This window comes from Panthera leo, chromosome F2 (assembly GCF_018350215.1).
Source record: "Panthera leo isolate Ple1 chromosome F2, P.leo_Ple1_pat1.1, whole genome shotgun sequence".
In the NCBI taxonomy this organism is placed as follows: domain Eukaryota; kingdom Metazoa; phylum Chordata; class Mammalia; order Carnivora; family Felidae; genus Panthera; species Panthera leo.
Genome location: NC_056695.1, coordinates 66,818,434 through 66,836,596, shown reverse-complemented (window position 1 = coordinate 66,836,596; position 18,163 = coordinate 66,818,434). Strand labels below are relative to the sequence as shown.

At 43.6% G+C, this 18,163-nt stretch overlaps 1 protein-coding gene across 1 annotated transcript in view; it reads right to left on the bottom strand.

Moving 5' to 3' along the window:
- Nucleotides 1-18,163, bottom strand: part of FER1L6 (fer-1 like family member 6) — a 137,043-nt gene that overhangs the window by 74,939 nt on the left and 43,941 nt on the right. Inside the window, exons 14-18 of the mRNA XM_042924123.1 lie at nt 14,237-14,357; nt 11,587-11,687; nt 7,610-7,700; nt 4,775-4,894; nt 2,919-3,071 (exon numbers count right to left, since the gene is read on the bottom strand). Of these exons, the coding sequence (XP_042780057.1) occupies nt 2,919-3,071; nt 4,775-4,894; nt 7,610-7,700; nt 11,587-11,687; nt 14,237-14,357 (586 nt within the window). The remainder of the gene's footprint in view (nt 1-2,918; nt 3,072-4,774; nt 4,895-7,609; nt 7,701-11,586; nt 11,688-14,236; nt 14,358-18,163) is intronic.

Below are 18,163 nucleotides of genomic sequence, written 5' to 3'. Positions count from 1 at the left end.
ACCAGGAACTATGATTTACCATTACTATTTACTATTTATTTGGCTCTGTGACTTAAGATAACGCATTTTAGTTTCCTCTAGATTAACATTCTCTGAACTGGACCCCTAGTAAAAGTAGTTTCCCAACATTTGTAAATAACTATTCTAGATGAATAAGGTTGGCAAGCGTGGGCTGTAAAAGATAAAGATGTTTCCTGACTGCAGAACTTCTGGAAGCCTTCTACCAGCTAATGGGCACCATGAGACCCCACGAGAGGGTGCACCTGCAACCCCCCAAATGGGTTTGAACATGGAAGTTCACAGAGCTGAGGGCTGTTCCACAGCATAAACTCTGAGGAAACTCTGGCCTAGAGATTTTGGATGTTTGCGTTCTATGCTCTGTCTTCCTGCACTTTTAATTCTCAGCTAAGAAACCAGAGTGAGTGGCAGGAGGGTAAACACTTTGCCTCCCTGATGCTGTTCTTTCTTTCTTCAGATTTACCATTTGGGTGAAGAGAAAAGGGCATAAAGAGAGGTGGAGAAAGGGAATGAATAGCAACGGTGACAATCAAATCAGGAATGGAAACAGTTTTGCTGAATCATCTTATCAAGATGTTTCATCAAGTCAGTGCAAGTGAATTCAACGACATTTAAAAAGCTATCCCCCAAAGTAATCCCAACGGCAGAAAGAAAATAACAGACAAAGACGTCAGCCAGGGCCACAGGGTGAAGGTTCTGAACTCTCAGTTATGTCCATCCTCTGGTTTTATTTGACAGTTGTTCTTTGTTCTAATTTTAAATAAATCCAGCATACATCAAAATATTTGGGAGGAAGTAAATTTACACTGATTTTCTAGCATTTTCTGAAACAATTTGCTTTTTTTAGGACAAATGTTTCTCGTGACCCCAGAATCCCTTGGATGGAGAAAGTTGAAGAGAAGCCCTGACATTTGCGGTAAATAACTAGAGTGAACATTTTTTTTTTCCGGTTACAGTTTCACAGGGATCGGTTTAAAAATCATGTTATCCACATGACAGAAAATAACATACATGACGAGCCACAAATACTTCACCAGATATGAAGGGGCATACAATTCCAGAAACATCCTCTAGATGTTGGATGCCCATCTGTTTGAACACCAACACTGGTTGAGCGATTACTCTGGATGATACACACTCTGTGTTCTTCATGGGCAATTATCCACTTAACCCTCAGCATCACCTCCATTTGACGGATGAGGAATAGGAGACACAGAGATGTTAAGTAACTTGCCCAAGGTCATGCAGCTCGTAAATATTAGCCCCAGAATTCTGTAGTGGGTTAAAAACTGTATTCCCCTAAACTTCAGACGTTGAAGTCCTCACACCCAGTAGCTTAGAATAAGACCTTATTTGGAAATAGGGTCATGGAAGATACAGTTTACACGAACCTAAACTGGAGTGTGATTCTTACAAAAAGGACATCGCATGAAGAGAGACACCCACAGGGAGAGCACAATGTAGAGACTGGAGTTATGCTCCTACGAGCCAAGAACTGCCAGGAGTTAGAACAGTGTTTTCAGAGGGAGCATGGTTCCGCCAATACCTTTATCTAAGATTTCCAACCCTCAGAATTGTGAGATAATACGTTTCTGTTGTTTAAGCCGCTTAGTGGTACTTCGTTACAGCCGCCCTGATAAACTAGTACAAATTCCAACCCAGATTCACCTCATTTCAGAGCCTAAGGATTAAGCCATTATCCCCTGCTGCCTCTTCTGTCTGCAACATTTGATAATCACATCTAAGGGAGACTCTAACATTTGGATGGCACTTAGAGGCTACCCAGTCTAGCTGCCCATTGCCATATTTATATCAAAGGGACTAAGACCAAATATGGACCTCCATATAGGAAACCATTTCCCTGTAACAGCTATCATGTGGCCTGGTTATGTCCTCTGGAAACACACTCACACACACACACACTCAACTCATCATCCATGTGGTAGCCCTACAAACACTAAAAATCTCTATCAAGACATCAAATCTTCTCTTCTCAGTTAAACACTGTTATCTCTTCACCGTTCTTCGCACAGCATGGTTAATAAGCCTTCTCACCCTCCCCCTCAGGCAGTGGAAGATAATTATGTTGTAGCAAGAAATCAGAACTACAATTTCCAGGAAAATCTACTCTAAGTTGGGAAGAGTTAGTCAGTCAAATTATACATTCTTGTCAGTCACTGGTGTGTGTCAAGCCCCTGGACCACTCTTTCTCCATATTTTCTCAAGTCTATTTCTGGGATAGAAATTTATAGTATAGGTAGAATACCCAGGGTCTCCAAGAAAGGTTCCAATTTTGACTAAGAAACAGTAGGATCCATCCAGAGATTCTACCTATGATTGTCCACTTGTGAGGCCTCAGGGGAGGCATCAGGTGACCGGTCTTCATGAAGGGTACAGGGAACCTAGATGAAATTTCACAATTGGAAGCCACCAGGAATCCCGAACTGCCAGTTCTGTGAAATACAAACCTTTTCTCTTGTCATTTTCCTTGAAATTTTTCTTTTTTTAAACATAGATGAACTCATGTGAAGAGATGCCATGGACAAATCACACAAGAGAAAAGGTAGAGAGAAAACTAATAGAAAAATGGTTGGTTTTCCTAGTGACCAAAGAAATAAAAATTAAAGCAACCTTGAGGTACATCTGCTACATTAAAAAAAAAAAAAAACAACTTTATGTCTGTTGACATGGTAATTGGAAAACTGGGGAATACTCAGCCTCAAGACGGTCTACTAAATCACAATTTGAATCAAGAGGAGACAAGGTGTTTCAGCTGTCTGTCCTCAGACCTTTGAAAGTTTGGGGGAAAAGTCAGGGACATGGACACACATGAAGAATGCTGAGAGACTCAGGAAAAGCAGAGATTTCCTATCGTTGAGTCAAAAATAGTGCAGACTTACTTTGAGGAAATGAGTTTTGATCTTCCCACAGTGTTTGCCCATCTGCTCACCGACAGGGGAATAGAGCACGTCTTTGGAGGCGATGCGGGCATATGCCACCTTCTTGTTGTTGCTGAGCATCCAGATGAAGACATCGGGGATGGTGTGCTGTGGCTGTGGCAACAGAGGGGAATGGATTTGATGGGTTGGTGCTTAACAAGTACCCTTCCAGAACTCTCCTCCCGGAAACAGTCCCTGTCTGAAAAATACATCCTGTGACTTAAACCATCAAGGCACTTAAACATCTATGCAGTCAAGCACGTTAAGTGTAGCTTCTTTGAGAAAGCCTTGTGTCATGACTGCTAAGTACATACAAACCCCATATGTCCAACTTGGCTATTGTGCTTTGAGGAGACACAAGTTGGACCCATGATTTGGCATCTTTGGTGACCTGCTTTTCTCCATCTATGGAACAAACATCTTCCCCTTTGTTGTTGTTTTTTTGTAATCATGTAATGATTTAGCCTCAAACATTGGTTCTCCTAAGAGCCAGGTAGCTTTCCAGAATATTTTTAAAAAAAGCAAAAACAAAAATCCATGAATGTCTTTCTATTTGCTCTTTTTTTTTAATGTTTATTTACTTTTGAGAGAGAGAGAGAGAGACAGTGAGAGTGGGGGAAGGACAGAGAGAGAGGGAGACAGAATCTGAAGCAGGCTCCAGGCTCTGAGCTGTCAGTACAGAGCCTGACGCGGGGCTCAAACTCACGGACCGTGAGATCATGATCTGAGCCAAAGTCGGATGCTTAACTGACTGAGCTACCTAGGCACCCCTCTATTTGCTCTTAAGGAAGGAAAAACAATTCTACAAGGGACTTTAGACCTAAAATATGGTTGCCAAGTATTTTAGCTCTATTTTAGGTTGTTATTCAGGGGAAATTTGACTAACTTGCACATTAAATTCTACTTTAAAATCGAGCTAATCAAGATAGGAATTACAGAATTCCCTGCCAAGAGGCCCATTATGTTGTGTTTGAAATGCATATTTCTGAGCCAACATAGCTACCCAATCAAAAGGGAGGTACACTGTCACAAAGTACGCTTTTATTTTCCTGGGCTCGAAGTGGGTGCTCTGCCTCTCTAACCCCATAATCCTCTGGCATAATTTGTTCTCCAAGAGGCATCCCTTCTCTCCTTATACGGAAACAGAAACATCAGTGAGGAGGTTTCCCTAGCCAGAGGGTTGGTCCTTCACAGACCTAAAGTCCTGATGCTTGGTTTGAACCTTCTGGGTGCTTATTAAAATTCCTGAATCTGTTAAAATGACTTCCTGTCTCACTGTTTATTATGTCCCCAGGGAATGATGGATTTGCAACAAGATATACAACTTTTGAGATTGACAGAAGCAGTAATGTTCTGTACCTCTCCTTGAAACCTTCCCATAAAAAACCCAGCATCTGACAGAAGCAAATATGTGGACCTTTTTAGAACATTCTAGAAGTCACAAAAGATACTGTTTACAACTGACTTTAAAGGAGAAGCTGTTCTGACTTTTACTGGATATGAGTTTAAGTCCACTTACAGTTGAAAACTAATCAAAGGTCCCATACTTATTTTGACTTTTCCTGATTCCATTAAGCAACAAGCTTTTTATTTCTGCTGAATACTCAGGCTTCATTAAAAAATCAATAAAGCTGTACATGTTTGGCTTAATTTAAAAATCTCCATTCTCATGCCTAAACTAATAGTGACTGCTCAGCTCTGCAGGGCTCAGAAGAAAGCATTGCTCTCTGCCTTTTGTCCTTATCAAACATTCAAACTTCACTAGGAATATATCTGTTCTAATCTCCCAAAGGAAGTTTGCCTTTAGAGTTGATTACCTCATCAACAAGGAAGCGGATTTTTTCCACAAAGATTTCGGCTTCATGGATCATTTCATCAAGAGATAATTTTTTCTTCTGCTGCTGAATGATTGCCTTGGCTTCCTTGGCCATTGTTTCCTGAAACAAGACAGGAGTCCATGTGGGTTTTTCTAGATATCTGGACATAAGTACTGTCCTGTCGCTGGAGAATCCTGAAGGTGCTTGTCAAGTTCCACACCAAGCCATTCATGGGGCTGTTTCAGGGTCTGCCAGTGTGCACACTGCCCATTTAATAGAAATGTCATAGACATACGGAGGCAGTGAATATCATCTCACCTTTGTTTGCTAGATGAGAAGCCAGGGCCTGGAAAAGTCAAAGGTTTGTCAAGGTCCCAAGGCTCTGTTAGCCAGGACCCAAATCCAGTAACTAAAACGTATTGAGTTCTTACCCTGTGCCAGGCAAAGCCCTACCTGCTGAATTAATCCTCATTGCTCCTCACAGCCGTCTGAGAGTTTGGAACATCCATTCAGCCGTGTTTTTGTACAGAGGAAATCCCAAACATTTATAGTGATTTCTGAGACCCTGCGTGAGTGGGCCTTGCCTACTCTTTGCTTCATCTTGTATCGCTTCATACACTGGGCCCCAGGCACACTGGTCCTCAAGAAGGCCCAGAACACATCAAGCTCAGTCCGACCTCAAGACCGGTGTGCATGGGCTTTCCTCTTGTTCAGATGCTCCTCCTGGACTCTGCACAGCTCGTTCCTTCCCAAGCCTCAGCCTCAATGTCACCACTGCGTCCCGTCCCCCACATTTTCCTGATCACCACGGCCTTACAAAATTTCCTTCGTAACCATAACCTGTAATCATTTTGTTTATTTGTTGCTTACCTTTCTATCTTCCGTCTACTCCCCTCAAATATAAACTTCACTAGGGCAGGGACCTCCTCTGGTTTGTTCTTACCTTGTTCTTACTTATTCTCAGTGTCTGGCAGAGTTCCTGACACACAGCAGGTGTTAAATACGTGTTTGCAGAATGACTAAGTCAATCAATCAATCAATTCCTCAGGGGCGAGTGCCAAGTACTTACAGCGCTGTGTTCCCAGCACCTAGCACAGGGCCTGGCACATAGGAAGCCTTAGGTACATGCTGGCCAGGAGGACTAAATACTTGCTTTGTATCAGGTACTGTCCTAGGAGCCAAGGCCTAGGACAGGGGAAGACACAGGCTTCCTTCCCTGAGACTTGACAGTTTGGTGAGCTAAAAGCAATATATGTGCAAAACATCAGGGGACCAGGGAAAGGCAGAGCTCGGTTTTATAGATGCCATGACATTTACACTGGGTCTTTAAAAAGGAATGGAATTCATCAGGTGATAAGAAGAGAAAGGAAAGTCCAGACAGAGGAACCAATTACAGATAGAAGGTATGTAGGACTGACAAATGCCACTGATTTTTGAAGCAATGGCGATCTAATCAGGTTTGTGCTTTGGGAAGACCATTCTGGTTGTGGTCTGGGTTGGAGGAAGCCACGGTCTGGGCCTAGTGGGTGCTAAGGAACTCAGTTTAGGCAGCAACCCTGAGGATGAAGAAGTGGAACAAGTTCCAGAGTCTTTAAGGGGAGGAAGCAACAGGGCCTGTGGTCAGATCGACTATGGAGGGTTAGGAGTAAAGATTTAAAGTTGAGTCTAGGCTTCTGGTTGGAGCAACAAGTGCAGCTGGTCGTGCCAACAGAGGACGTGGAACAAAGTCAGATTGGAAGCCGATGGGTTTAATAGGATGGGTTGAGTTGGAGGCGCTGTGAGACAAGCAGTGATGTGTCCACTGGGAGGGTGGAAATACAGGTCCAGAGATGAGGAGGGACTGCTGGGCCACTACAAGATATTGAATGCGTGGACTCGTGTGGGTCAAGGACTGTTGGATGTCGAGAAAACTCTGTATTTCTCAATACAGAGCTCTGTGGGCAATATGTAGTGGATGGATGTTGCAGAGACAGGGAAAGGCAGCCGGAGGGGCTAAAGAAGAAATGGGGCAGGAGGAAGATCTATACAGTGAAAATCTGGCCTCCCTTGGAGTACAGAGGAGGAGTACATAAACCCTTGTTTATTATCCTGGAAAGAAAGGTGAACCAGTTTCGACACTTGGGTCTTAGTGTCTAGACGATGATTAATATAACTGTGACCTTTAAAAAAAATCCTTTAATCTCGCTGAGCCCCACTTGCATCTTCAAAATGCCCCTGACCAGTCAAACATCGAGTCATTTTTCTTTGCAGAATTATCACGGCCTCCTACAAAATGTCCCTTGGTGCCACTGCTGGAGCTGAATTTTCGAGGTGAGATAAGCCAGGGTCTAACCTGGTCTGGCATTTCTCAACCATCACTCATTCGACAGGGACTGAGGATCTGTGAGGCATGCAGAGCTGTGCGGGTTCTCCAGGGCACAGAGAGGTATCAGCTCCTGCCCTGATGTCAAGAAAGCTTACACCTCTTCACAATTTTTAATGGAAGAAAACTGAGCAGGGGAACAACAGTTATTGTTTGGTCTCTCCATTTGTGAGGCAAAGAAGTCTATGCCTTTGACAAAATATAAATGTCGAGAAAATGGTCAAAGAGGAAATCCATCAGAATAGGATATAGGACTGGTGGGCTTCTAGATCATTTTATAAACATTCAGTAAATGCTCATTCCTTTCCAACTTACCCATATATCCCCTTCTCACTCATGCTTCTACATCACGCAGATGTAGAACCTTTAGAACATTATCCTCATCTGGTCTATGACCTATGCCTCATCCATGAGGTTTATTTTTAAAGCACATGTTTTAATTCTGTTCAAAGTATAAATAGATTTTCACATACCAGCTCCTGCCAACAGAGCGTAAGTCGTTTCTTATCTAAAGTGGTTTGGTTCAACATCTTGGGCTTCTTTTCTGCTTCAGAGATAAAGGCACTATAAGAGAAGAATAACAATTTGGAAACCTACTTAGTGAAAATCCATTTATGTACTTCCAGAGATTTGCACATACACTTCCTGCAATACAATGGGAAAGTTGATGGAGCCACGGAACCAAGATTTCTCATTTAGAATTAAGCAGTGGTGGGGGCACCTGGGTGGCTCAGTCAGTTAAGTGTGGGACTTTGGCTCAGGTCATGATCTCACTGTTGGTGAGTGTGAGCCCCGCATCAGGCCTGGCTCTCTGCTGTCAGTGCTTCAGATCTCTCCCTCTCTCTCTGCCCCTCCCCTACTCGCTCTCTTTCTAGCTCAAAATCAAATAAACATTAAAAAAAAAAAAAAAAAAACCAAAGAATTAAGCAATGGTGCACTAACTTTTCTAAGAGACAAAGTGAGGATTGGAAATGATCCCCAGACCCCACATTAATTTTGGGGAATAGAGGTTTGTTTTCCTACTTGGTTTCATATACATATCTATTGTGATTGCTATCCAAGGTCGTAACACCACACGTAAAATAATGCAGTTTTCCATCATCTTACACATTTAACACACACCAAGAGTTTCCTGAAAAGTTGTATGTAAAAAATATTTTAGACTCCATACTGGAGTACGTCCTCCCATGTTAAAAACCCTACCAATGACGAGTAGTAACACTTGGAGGGATGATGTTAAAAATGTGGTCAATAAGAAAGTGGTAGAGGTTATGCATGTAATTGAAGAAGAAATATAAGAGGCTTTAAAACATAGGGAAATAAGATACTGCCCTCATTAGTGAAAAGTTAAATGCAAATTAAAATCAATACCATTTTCACCTATTGGATAATAGTTAAGGTGGGGAAATAGTCACTCTCCTCCACCAATTGTTTAAGAGACGATTTGACAGCACTTGCCAAAAATTAAACGTCTATATAATTTGATCCAAAAATTAGGTTAGAATTCTGTCCTTCAAAAACAACTGAAAAATTTTGCAAGAATATGTTTACACAGTAATGCTTACTGTAGCATCGTTTATAGTAGCAAAATAATTAGAAGCAACTAATATATCAGAGACCAGTTAAGTAAGTGACACATATCACACAATTAACTACTGAGGACCATCACATACAACTGTAGAAAGATTCCAGTGCTAGTTGGTGGAGTGAAAAAGCAACCTGCTGAACAAAGTGTGTGACATTTGTGGAAAAATATAGTGTTTTCATGAATGTGTGGGTCTGCAAATGCACAGGAAAAAAAATCCAGGAGGACAAATCAACTTGTCTCTGCAAAATGGGATTGGAGAGAGAATTGAGAACACTTTTTCTTCATACATTCCTACCTTTTTTTTTTTTTTCTTTTGGTAAGATGAGCATGTAATACTGTGAAGAAAAAGATCAACAACAAAGGAAACAAAAGGGGAAAACACCACACTCCCTGGTCCTACGTCAGAGTCGGAAACCTCACCAGCAATTCTCTTTGGACATACTAGTCAAGTGACATTTTCTCTTAATTTTTATTTATTTATTTTTTAATTAAAACAAAACAATTTTTAATGTTTATTTTTGAGACAGAGAGAGAGAGAGAGAGAGAGAGAGTGCAAGCAGGGGCGGGGCAGAGAGAGAGGCAGACACAGAATCCGAAGCAGGCTCCAGGCTCTGAGATGTTAGCACAGGACCCGACAGGGGGCCCGAGCCCACGAACCACATCATGACGTGAGCCGAAGTCGGATGCTTAACTGACTGAGCCACCCAGGCACCCCATTTTCCCTTAATGTTTAAAAAGAATATGAAGAATTATATTTTGAAGAAGGCATCTTGTTGCCACACGTCTACCTTCTGAGACACACAAGAAACTCCATTCCACTCCCGAACGGACCAGCTTAATGAGACACGGTGGACACTTCTGACTTCTGATCTCTCTCTCCCTTTCTCACAGGGGGAAAAATCATTGATTCCCTCAATCAAATTGGAGTAAATGACCACGGCACCTGTTTGTGTTCATCCTTCATCTTTCATACCCAGCCTGCTGCGACCTGTGGACGGCCTCCTCACCTTCTTGTGGCAAGTGACCTGTCCCTTCCTGGGGAGAAGCCCCAGAAGTCCAGCTGCCTCACCATGAAGGGGTCGCAGCGGGGAGGAAACAGGAAGCCCACCTTGACCTCAGGTCCAAGCTGCTTTCTCAAATCCAAGTTTACCAAATACAAAACTAACTAACATTTTGATCTCTGTCTGACCCTCATAAATATGTTTTCAGCTGCTTGTAAACTTGTAGGGAAAGGGGAATGATCATCACCCCAAGTAGCCCCCTAATATAGAAAATTATTGAGCTATAATTTGCCCACACGCAGTTTCTAGAAATATGAGATCATGAAGCTTTTTAAAGATGCTCAAAGAGAATTGCAGGTTTTGTTTGCTTTCCTTTTATAAAGCAAAAATGATGGGTAACTGAGAGATTAGCAAAGACAGAACTTATAAAGCAAAACACCAGAATTTAGCTATTTAGCTACCCCCTATCTAGTAGATTTTGCCTTCCATCAAATGAATCTCCACCCCTTCTCATTGCTTCCATTACGACTTAATCTTTTTTCTTTTCTTTTCTTTCTTTCATTTTTTTATTTAGAGACAGCATGAGCAAGGGAGGAGGGGGAAAGGGAGGGAGGGAGGGAGGGAGAGAGAGATAGAGAGAGAGAGAGAGAGAGAGAATCTTAAGCAGGCTCCATGCCCAGTGTGGGGCCCAACACAGGGCTCAATCTCACCACACTGAGATCATGACCTGAGCCGAAATCAAGCGATGCCTAACTGACTGAGCCACCCAGGCGCCCGTCATTATGATAAATTCTCATTTTTGCCCAACTCTTCACCTAATTAATTTCAAGAGTTAATCCAGGTTGTTTCCTTCTGTAGTAGACAAGCCCCTACAATGCCCCCCCCCCAGTGACCTTCTCCTGCTTTTCTTGCCATTGTGTAATTCCCTCCCTTTGAACGTGCACTGGACCTAGTGACTTGCTCATAGTAGAGTATGTCAAGAGTGATGGGGGTCACTTCCAAGATTAGGTTATAAAAGACCATGACTTCCATCTTGCTGGCATGCTCTGACTCTTCTTGCTTGTTCATTCTGATGAAGTCAGCCGCCATGTCGTGAGGAGCCTGGAGTAGTCCACGTGGTGAGGAACTGAGGCTGACTGCCAACAAGCAGTCAGGGAACTGAAGTCCTCAATCCACCAGCCCGTGAAGAACCGAATTCGCAAAAAACCATATGAGTGGGCTTGGCGGTGAAGCCTGCCCACCGGGCCTTCAGTAACTGCAGCCCCAGCCCATGCCTTGATTGGCGTCTCTGAGAGGCTCTAAACTGTGGCTAAGCCACAGCTGGACTCCTGACCCACAGAAACAGAGATCATACATACTGTCTAGTCACTAAATTTGGGAGTTGTTACTCCATAATAGGTAACTAATATGCTCTAGTTTTAAATCTTTTATTATTATTGTTTGCCACCTGGAATCAGAGTCCTTAATTGGTGTTTGCTATGTTATCTGAAAAAATTCTACTAAATAGTATTTGATTTATTATCCAATCTAATTGTCAAATAGTTGCTGAGTATCTACCAGATGTAGACGCGTGCTTGGCATAACATTACTAGCATTTTTCTTGCTTCATTAAAAAGTCTCTGCAGTGAGTCTTTCTTTTCTCCCTCTTCTTTTTTTTTTTCCTTTGTTTTATGCTTTAGTTAAGTGTCAGGAAGCAACCGTGAGCCCACAAGTGCCGGCTAAATTACTGAACGAAATAAAGATGGATAGAACACTATAAAATGCCTCTCTGAATGCATGTGAAATCAACTATTTTCTAAGGTAATTAAAAGCTGATTCCATATAAGCTCAGCAACCCACATGCCAGCTGTTCTCCCGGTACCTGCTTTGACTGATGAAGTCACTGAGCACCATCTTCATTTTATCTTCTGATGCTTTCTCTGAAATCTTGATCAATTCTCTCACTTCTTCTATACTTTCTTCCTGGAAACGAACCATAGGGGTAGAGGGCTGAGGGGCAGAAGGAGACCCTGTAGTGGAGACCCTGATTGAAGTATCTCAGACATATTTTGCTGATTTTGTGTTTTAGAAATGAAGGAAGGTTTCCCTCATTTTCTTGTGTCTGAACTGGGAAATGCTGCTGCATTCTAACTTTGAAACTTCCTTTTCTTCATTGGAATCAGTCCAAAGACAAGTCTTCTCCTGCCTTGCTCAAACCCATCATTCCTATTCCAGATCATTTCCTAACAGGGAATCCTTTATTTGGCGTCTACCGTGGGGGGAAACTCATGTCAGGAAATACCTAACAAAGGAGATCAAATTAGATATGACATAAAAAACTTCAAAAGCAACGTTCAAGTCAATTGATTATATGGGAATATAGTAATACTGAATAATCCTGATTTAAAGGGCATCAATTCTTCTGATTATAGGAGTTTGGGGCAGTGGGTGAGGTGGTATAGGAGAAGAGGACAGGTTGCATATGACAATGGCTTTATGCTTGCGTATTTAATAATCATACTTTTCTTTTTAGGCCTAAATTCTAGTATTCCATTCAGTGGCACTCAATGGAGGGATACGGCACTCAAAAGGCATGTTATCACTGCTTTGCCAGAATCTATAAAAATTGTATTACACATCAAAGTCTGATGTCTGGGGACATATGTTTCCCTCTTCCCCCTTCACTATAAGAATAGGCAAATTGTGGAGTGGTTAAAAATATAGGTGTAGTGTCAAGCAACCTCTGTTCAAATCCAGATTCTATCCTTATGACTGAACTAACCCCCGCATGCCCATTTTTGTGCAAAGTCAGTTGATAAGAGCGCCCACCTATAGCACCACCATAGAGAGGTGTGGACTTCTTCAGACGGTGCCTAGTGCTTAGTAAACAAACATTCAGTCATGTTAGGCATGATACACCAAGCATGGCAGGGATGTGGCACTGAGAAAGGAATTGCAAATGAATGGTAAAGGCAGCTATGGCCTCTAGGGAGGCATTCTGCTTTGGTTTGTCAAGCGCCGGGGCACAGGAGTCTCGTCTGCGACCGTGACACAATGAGGATGGCTCCAAAGGAGTGATTTGGAACACCGGGTGGTGGAGAAGAGACTGGGGGGACGCCATTTTTCTCCCCACCACCACCAAGGTGGGGCCTCGAGGATTGGTCCGCTGGGCCCACAGTAGAGGCGGGACCAGCCTACAGCAAACCACGCCCCTCCGCGCCGGGTAACTTCTGTTTACCTACTGGAGTGGGATAGACCCTGTAGAACCTGAGAGACCCCTCCTCCAGGCCAGCGCTGCTGCATTGCTTGGATTAATTCTATAAATACACTGTCTAAGATATTTTGCCTGAAGGAGAAGCAAAACCAGCCTTACAAAGCAAGTCTGTGGCCTCCACATAATGTGACACCAAATCGCCCTCAGACTCTTATCTCCATGATGCCAGGAATCCCCAAGACCAGAGGCAATGCTTTGTTTCACACAACTAGAGACAGAATTATAAAGCAAAAGAGAGAGAGAAATTTGTTCTTTCCTTAGCATAGGCTTTCATGGAATAAGAGGGTCACCTGGTGAGGCATGGCAGGACAGAAAGTAGAGGGCGCCCCAATGAGCTGTGTGGTGTGAGAAGAGAAATATGAGAGCAGGCACAAAGAAACCACGAAGGGCAGGCTCAAGAGCCCAGAGAAGCAGAGTTCCCAGGGGTGCCTTCCTCCCTGGGGTTGGGTGGAACAATCTGGCAGCCGTTGTATATTGGCCCTGTTATAAACACTTCCCTTCAATCCCTCAAATAACTATTGGCCCCTTTCAGGTGCCGGGTACTATGCCAGATGCCACAGAACAGTAGGAAATGGTTATTGACCAAATAAACACACCAATCAATTGTAAAATCCGGAGAGCCCTGAAGGTACAGCACAGGGTATTACAGGAGAGAGTAAGGGGGAGAAGTCAGAAGGCCTCTCTGAGGAAGTAGTTGAAACTGTGCTGTGGAGGTTAAGGGGTTACATAGGCAAAGCGTGGAGGGAAAAGTAGCTCAGGCAGACAGAACATCATGGAGGTGGCTATGAGGCATAAAGGAATTTGGTTTCTTCGAGAAACAAAAAGTCCAGTGCGCTGGGAACAAGGGAGAAAGTATGTGAGAGGCAGGACTGGAGAAGTGGCAGGACTTCACCGTATAGGCAATTCTCTGCCATAGGAAGGGTGTAGGATTTTCTATCAGTTGAAGCCAGGCTCCATCAGTTCTGTGAGAAAGTTGTCTATCTCCTGCCCTAATATCCTGATTAGGAAAACAGTCTATCCTTAGGTCCATTAATGTTAAGAAGCAGAACAGAGATTCTAATCCGGACAGTTTTATTTAAAGTCAAAACGTATTCTCATTCCCTTAGGTCCAGAAGGTAGAAACTATGTGCCCTCGTGCAGCAGCCACAATTTATTTGCATTTAAATTAAGGTCAAGACCCTCTACTGTGTGAATGAAAAGGTCCCTTTTGCCTCCAGCTGCCCAATGTTCAAATCCATCACCTGTGAGAGTCACCTACCAGCAGGTCCGCCATTTTCTCCAGCATGTTGGACCAATGCAGCCTAAACGTCTGGTCTCCCCAAGAACTGATAAAGTAGACACAGGGCTTCTTGGCGTCAAAAGGCAAATAGTTGTAATTCCTGTGAAAACAGGTTAGGTCTTGAAGTTAGTTGGCAATTGGTATTTTTCAGGCAATTCCAGCCACATGTTCATGTGTTGTATGGTCTTTGTGGGGTGGGGAAGGGTGGTGACAAAACAATCAAATTATTCACTGTGTTCTAATTGGGGACCCATGAACAATAAACAATGAACAGATATATGGCTACAATGGAAAGGTACTAACAGCTACCGCCATCAGACGCAGGACAAAGCCTAGAGCTGAGCACCAGGGGGCAGGGTTTATCAAGCAAGCCTTCTTCAAGGAGGAACTTCTCTTTCCAGATTAGAGGAGAGGAGAGGAAGGGAGGGGAGGGGGGGGGGAGGAGAGGAGAGGGGGGGAGGGGAGGGGAGGGGAGGAGAGGAGAGGAGAGGAGAGAGAAAAACCAACATTTTCATTTTAATGTCTGTAAGCTATCCACTGTGTGAAAATAAATTGAGATAACAGACGTGAATGAAATTGCTATAAAACTGTAAGAGCATAATATATTATTAATTAGGATGAAGAATCTAAACTGCAGCAACCATATGGCCATCCATCCATCCATCCATGCATCCATCTGTCCATCCATCCATGCATGCATGTATTCATGCATTCATCTACCCATGCATCCACCCATCCATCCATGCATGCATCTATGCATTCATGCATCCATCCACCCGTCATCCATCCATCCATCCATGAATCAAATATGTACTATTTCCAGGCCATGGTGCTGATAATGCAGGTTACCTACTTGGCTAAGAAGGGATAAGAGGGATAGCAAAGTAGCCAGATGGGGAGATGTGGAGCCAAAGGAAGTGTTTAAGGGTGGCAGTTGGATATGCTTAAATGCTGATGAGAATAAGACAGCTAACAGTGGGAGATCGAAGACACAAAACAAGGAACTAATTTGTCGGTTTTGGCTCCCAGGGAGGAAAGGGATGGGGTAAGGCAGGTAAGGTGGGAGAAGTGTGGCAAAAAGTTGATGTTCCCTAAGGGCAGCTATATTCTTTTTTTTTTTTTTTAATTTTTTTAATGTTTATTTACTTTTGAGACAGAGAGAGCATTAGTGGGGGAGGGGAAGAGAGAGAACACACAGAATCCGAAGCAGGCTCCAGGCTCTGAGCTGTCAGCACAGAGCCTGACGCAGAGCCCAAACCCACAGTCTGCAAGATCATGACCTGAGCCGAAGTCGGACCCTTAACAACCGAGGCACCCAGGCGCCCCATGGCAGCTATATTCTTGACTAGGTTTTCCCCAAGCCCCTCTAATTTTCCCAGAAACATCTGGGACCGCAAAAAGAGAAATGTGACAGGAAGCCCAAGGCAAAGTTCTCAAAATGGGCAGGGTGAGACATGTGGCCTGATAAACATGGACAGGGTTTGGAGTCACACACCCATAGAGGCAGACAGAGGAGAGACCAAGGGAGAGAAAGCTGTTTCCATCCCAAAAAGCTGAAGAGGACTCCAGCCTGAAAGAATGGATGGTTGTTCTTTTTAGCTGTCCAACCCAAATTTCTTCTGGAGACCATAAAATTAGCAAAGGTGTCCGGTGTCTCTTCTGTAGAAGATAAACCAGCAGGTGTCCATTTAGAAGAGAAGCCAAATTAGTTCTTGGCTGAGACTGGGGTTGTTATTACAGCAGGAGAACAAAAAATAAATTAATTAAAAAGTTAGAAATTAAAATGCTTTCATCTCCTTTAAAATTACTGCACCGAGAATCCTACAAAATACATTCTCACCCAGATTTTGTCCTTTGTTCCAAGGTTTCTGTGGCTCAGATTATTTTGTGCTAATGATGTTCAGGGCCTTCTCCTCTTTGATTCCCAGAGTCCTCCTAGTCTTACTGGGTCTGGGACTGCGATGCTGTGGTCTCTGGCAAACAGTACAGATGGAGCACAGCAGATGGGAGGGCACCATGAGGGCACCGTGCTGCCAGTGGAAAGAGAAGACTGCCAGTTTGAATGGCTGCTCTGACACCAGACCAGGCTTGTGACTTTGGGCAAGGGTAGCCTTAGAGCCCTGAGAAGGAGATGATGAACTGCCATGGGATGTCCTGTGCTCTCGTCTCATTCCTGAACTCCAGCCTAATACATAAATTGTAGGTGAATGCATGTGCTTTCTAAAACTGGAAAGCCCAGACCAAACACAAGGAGTTTAATTTACTTTAATGAAGGCAACACACAAATCAATTGCGTGACCGTGTGCATGTGCAAGCATGTGTGTGTGCACGCACATATGGGTGTGGTATAGACACAGGATCTTTCAATTTAGCTACTGCCACCCTGGTTTGCCACTAGGTAGGCAGAGCCTCAATATAGTGACTGAGGAATATTTCTGAGAGACGGAAAGCCCAGGAAACATCAGCATGATTCATTTGGGTCTCCTTGATCCCGCTGGCCAGCACTAATATAAAGTCCATCCAAGGGTGCCTTGAGACTTCTCATCTCCTCCCAAACCATTCTCACATTAGATCTCCTGACATTCTCACCCATAGTCACCAATGGTCTAGTTCAACAAGGTGGGGAGGTTTTTACTGCCTGGTTCCAGTGAAAGGATGCAGAGTGCCTCTGAGTATTTCAGAAACGTTTCCCTGAGTTGCAGATCCAGTTATAGGACCCACTCATTGATCTCCTCAGTTCTGAGAATAGACAGAGAAGCCATCAAAGGCCATCTCAAGTTTGGGATCCTCGTTGCTGTATGGAAAGGAGGGTTTACAACTAACTATGCCTGCCAGAGAGCAAAAAAACATCCCAAAGAAGGTGGTCCATGGGAGGGACAGGATTTAGAAAATATAGGGCACACTTAAAAATGAGGGGATGAATAATTAAGATTATTTTTACTTTTGTCCCAAATACTCTCTTTTCACTGCTTAAACCCCTTCTCACCTTTTAGGATGTCACCTTTTCTGTGCCCTTTTTCAACTCCTCACCTCCTCCCCAGGGAAAGTAAGTTACCTGCCTCCTCTCTCTGCCTCCATAGTACCTTGTAGCAAACCCAGGTATAGTAATTCCTTAACTCATTCCAAAACATTTATGAAGATTTACTGTGTTCCAGGCTTTAGAAAGGAGCAGATACACAGGTAAATAAGACACGGTCCCTGCCCTCAGAGTGTCCACAGTCTAATAGGGAGACAGACAAGTAAAAACATCTTAATGCAATGTGATTGGTGCTTGGTGGAAGGAGTCTAGAAATCCAAATCAGACTTGGGATTCAGGGAAGGGAAGGTGGGCTTCACCTTGAAGGGTAACGGGAGCCAACAGTTCTGAGGAGAGGGCTTATTGCCTGGCAGAGGGAAGACCATCCTCACAGGCCCAGAAGCAGCAAACAGCAGGACACATTTGGAGAACCATCAGAGACATAGTGTGGCCGGAGGAAAGGCGGAGTTTGGGGCGTGACTGGAGACGGTGGTAGAGAAGTAGATGGGGATTGAGGCAACAAGCTGTGGCCTCTGAAAATAACCCTGAAAGCCACAGGCAGCCGATGAATGATGTCAGTTCAGGGAGTAACTGGCTCTGACAGAGAGTCTGGTGAATTTCTTGAAGATCCAAGCCAGGTTGGAGATTTTTAGGATAATCCGGGTCAAAGATGCCAATGGCCAAAATTAAAGAGATGACAATCGATACGAGAAATACTTGAGAGCCAAACTTTACCAGACTTCATTGCTGACTAGATGCGGGAAGGAAGGGGAAGAGGACAGCTGGTAACTTTCTGATTGGTGGTTCAGAGGACTCAGAGAGTGGGATGACCAGTCCATGAGATGGGAAAGATAGGAAGAGCAGCCAAGTTGTCTGGGAAGGCCATGAGC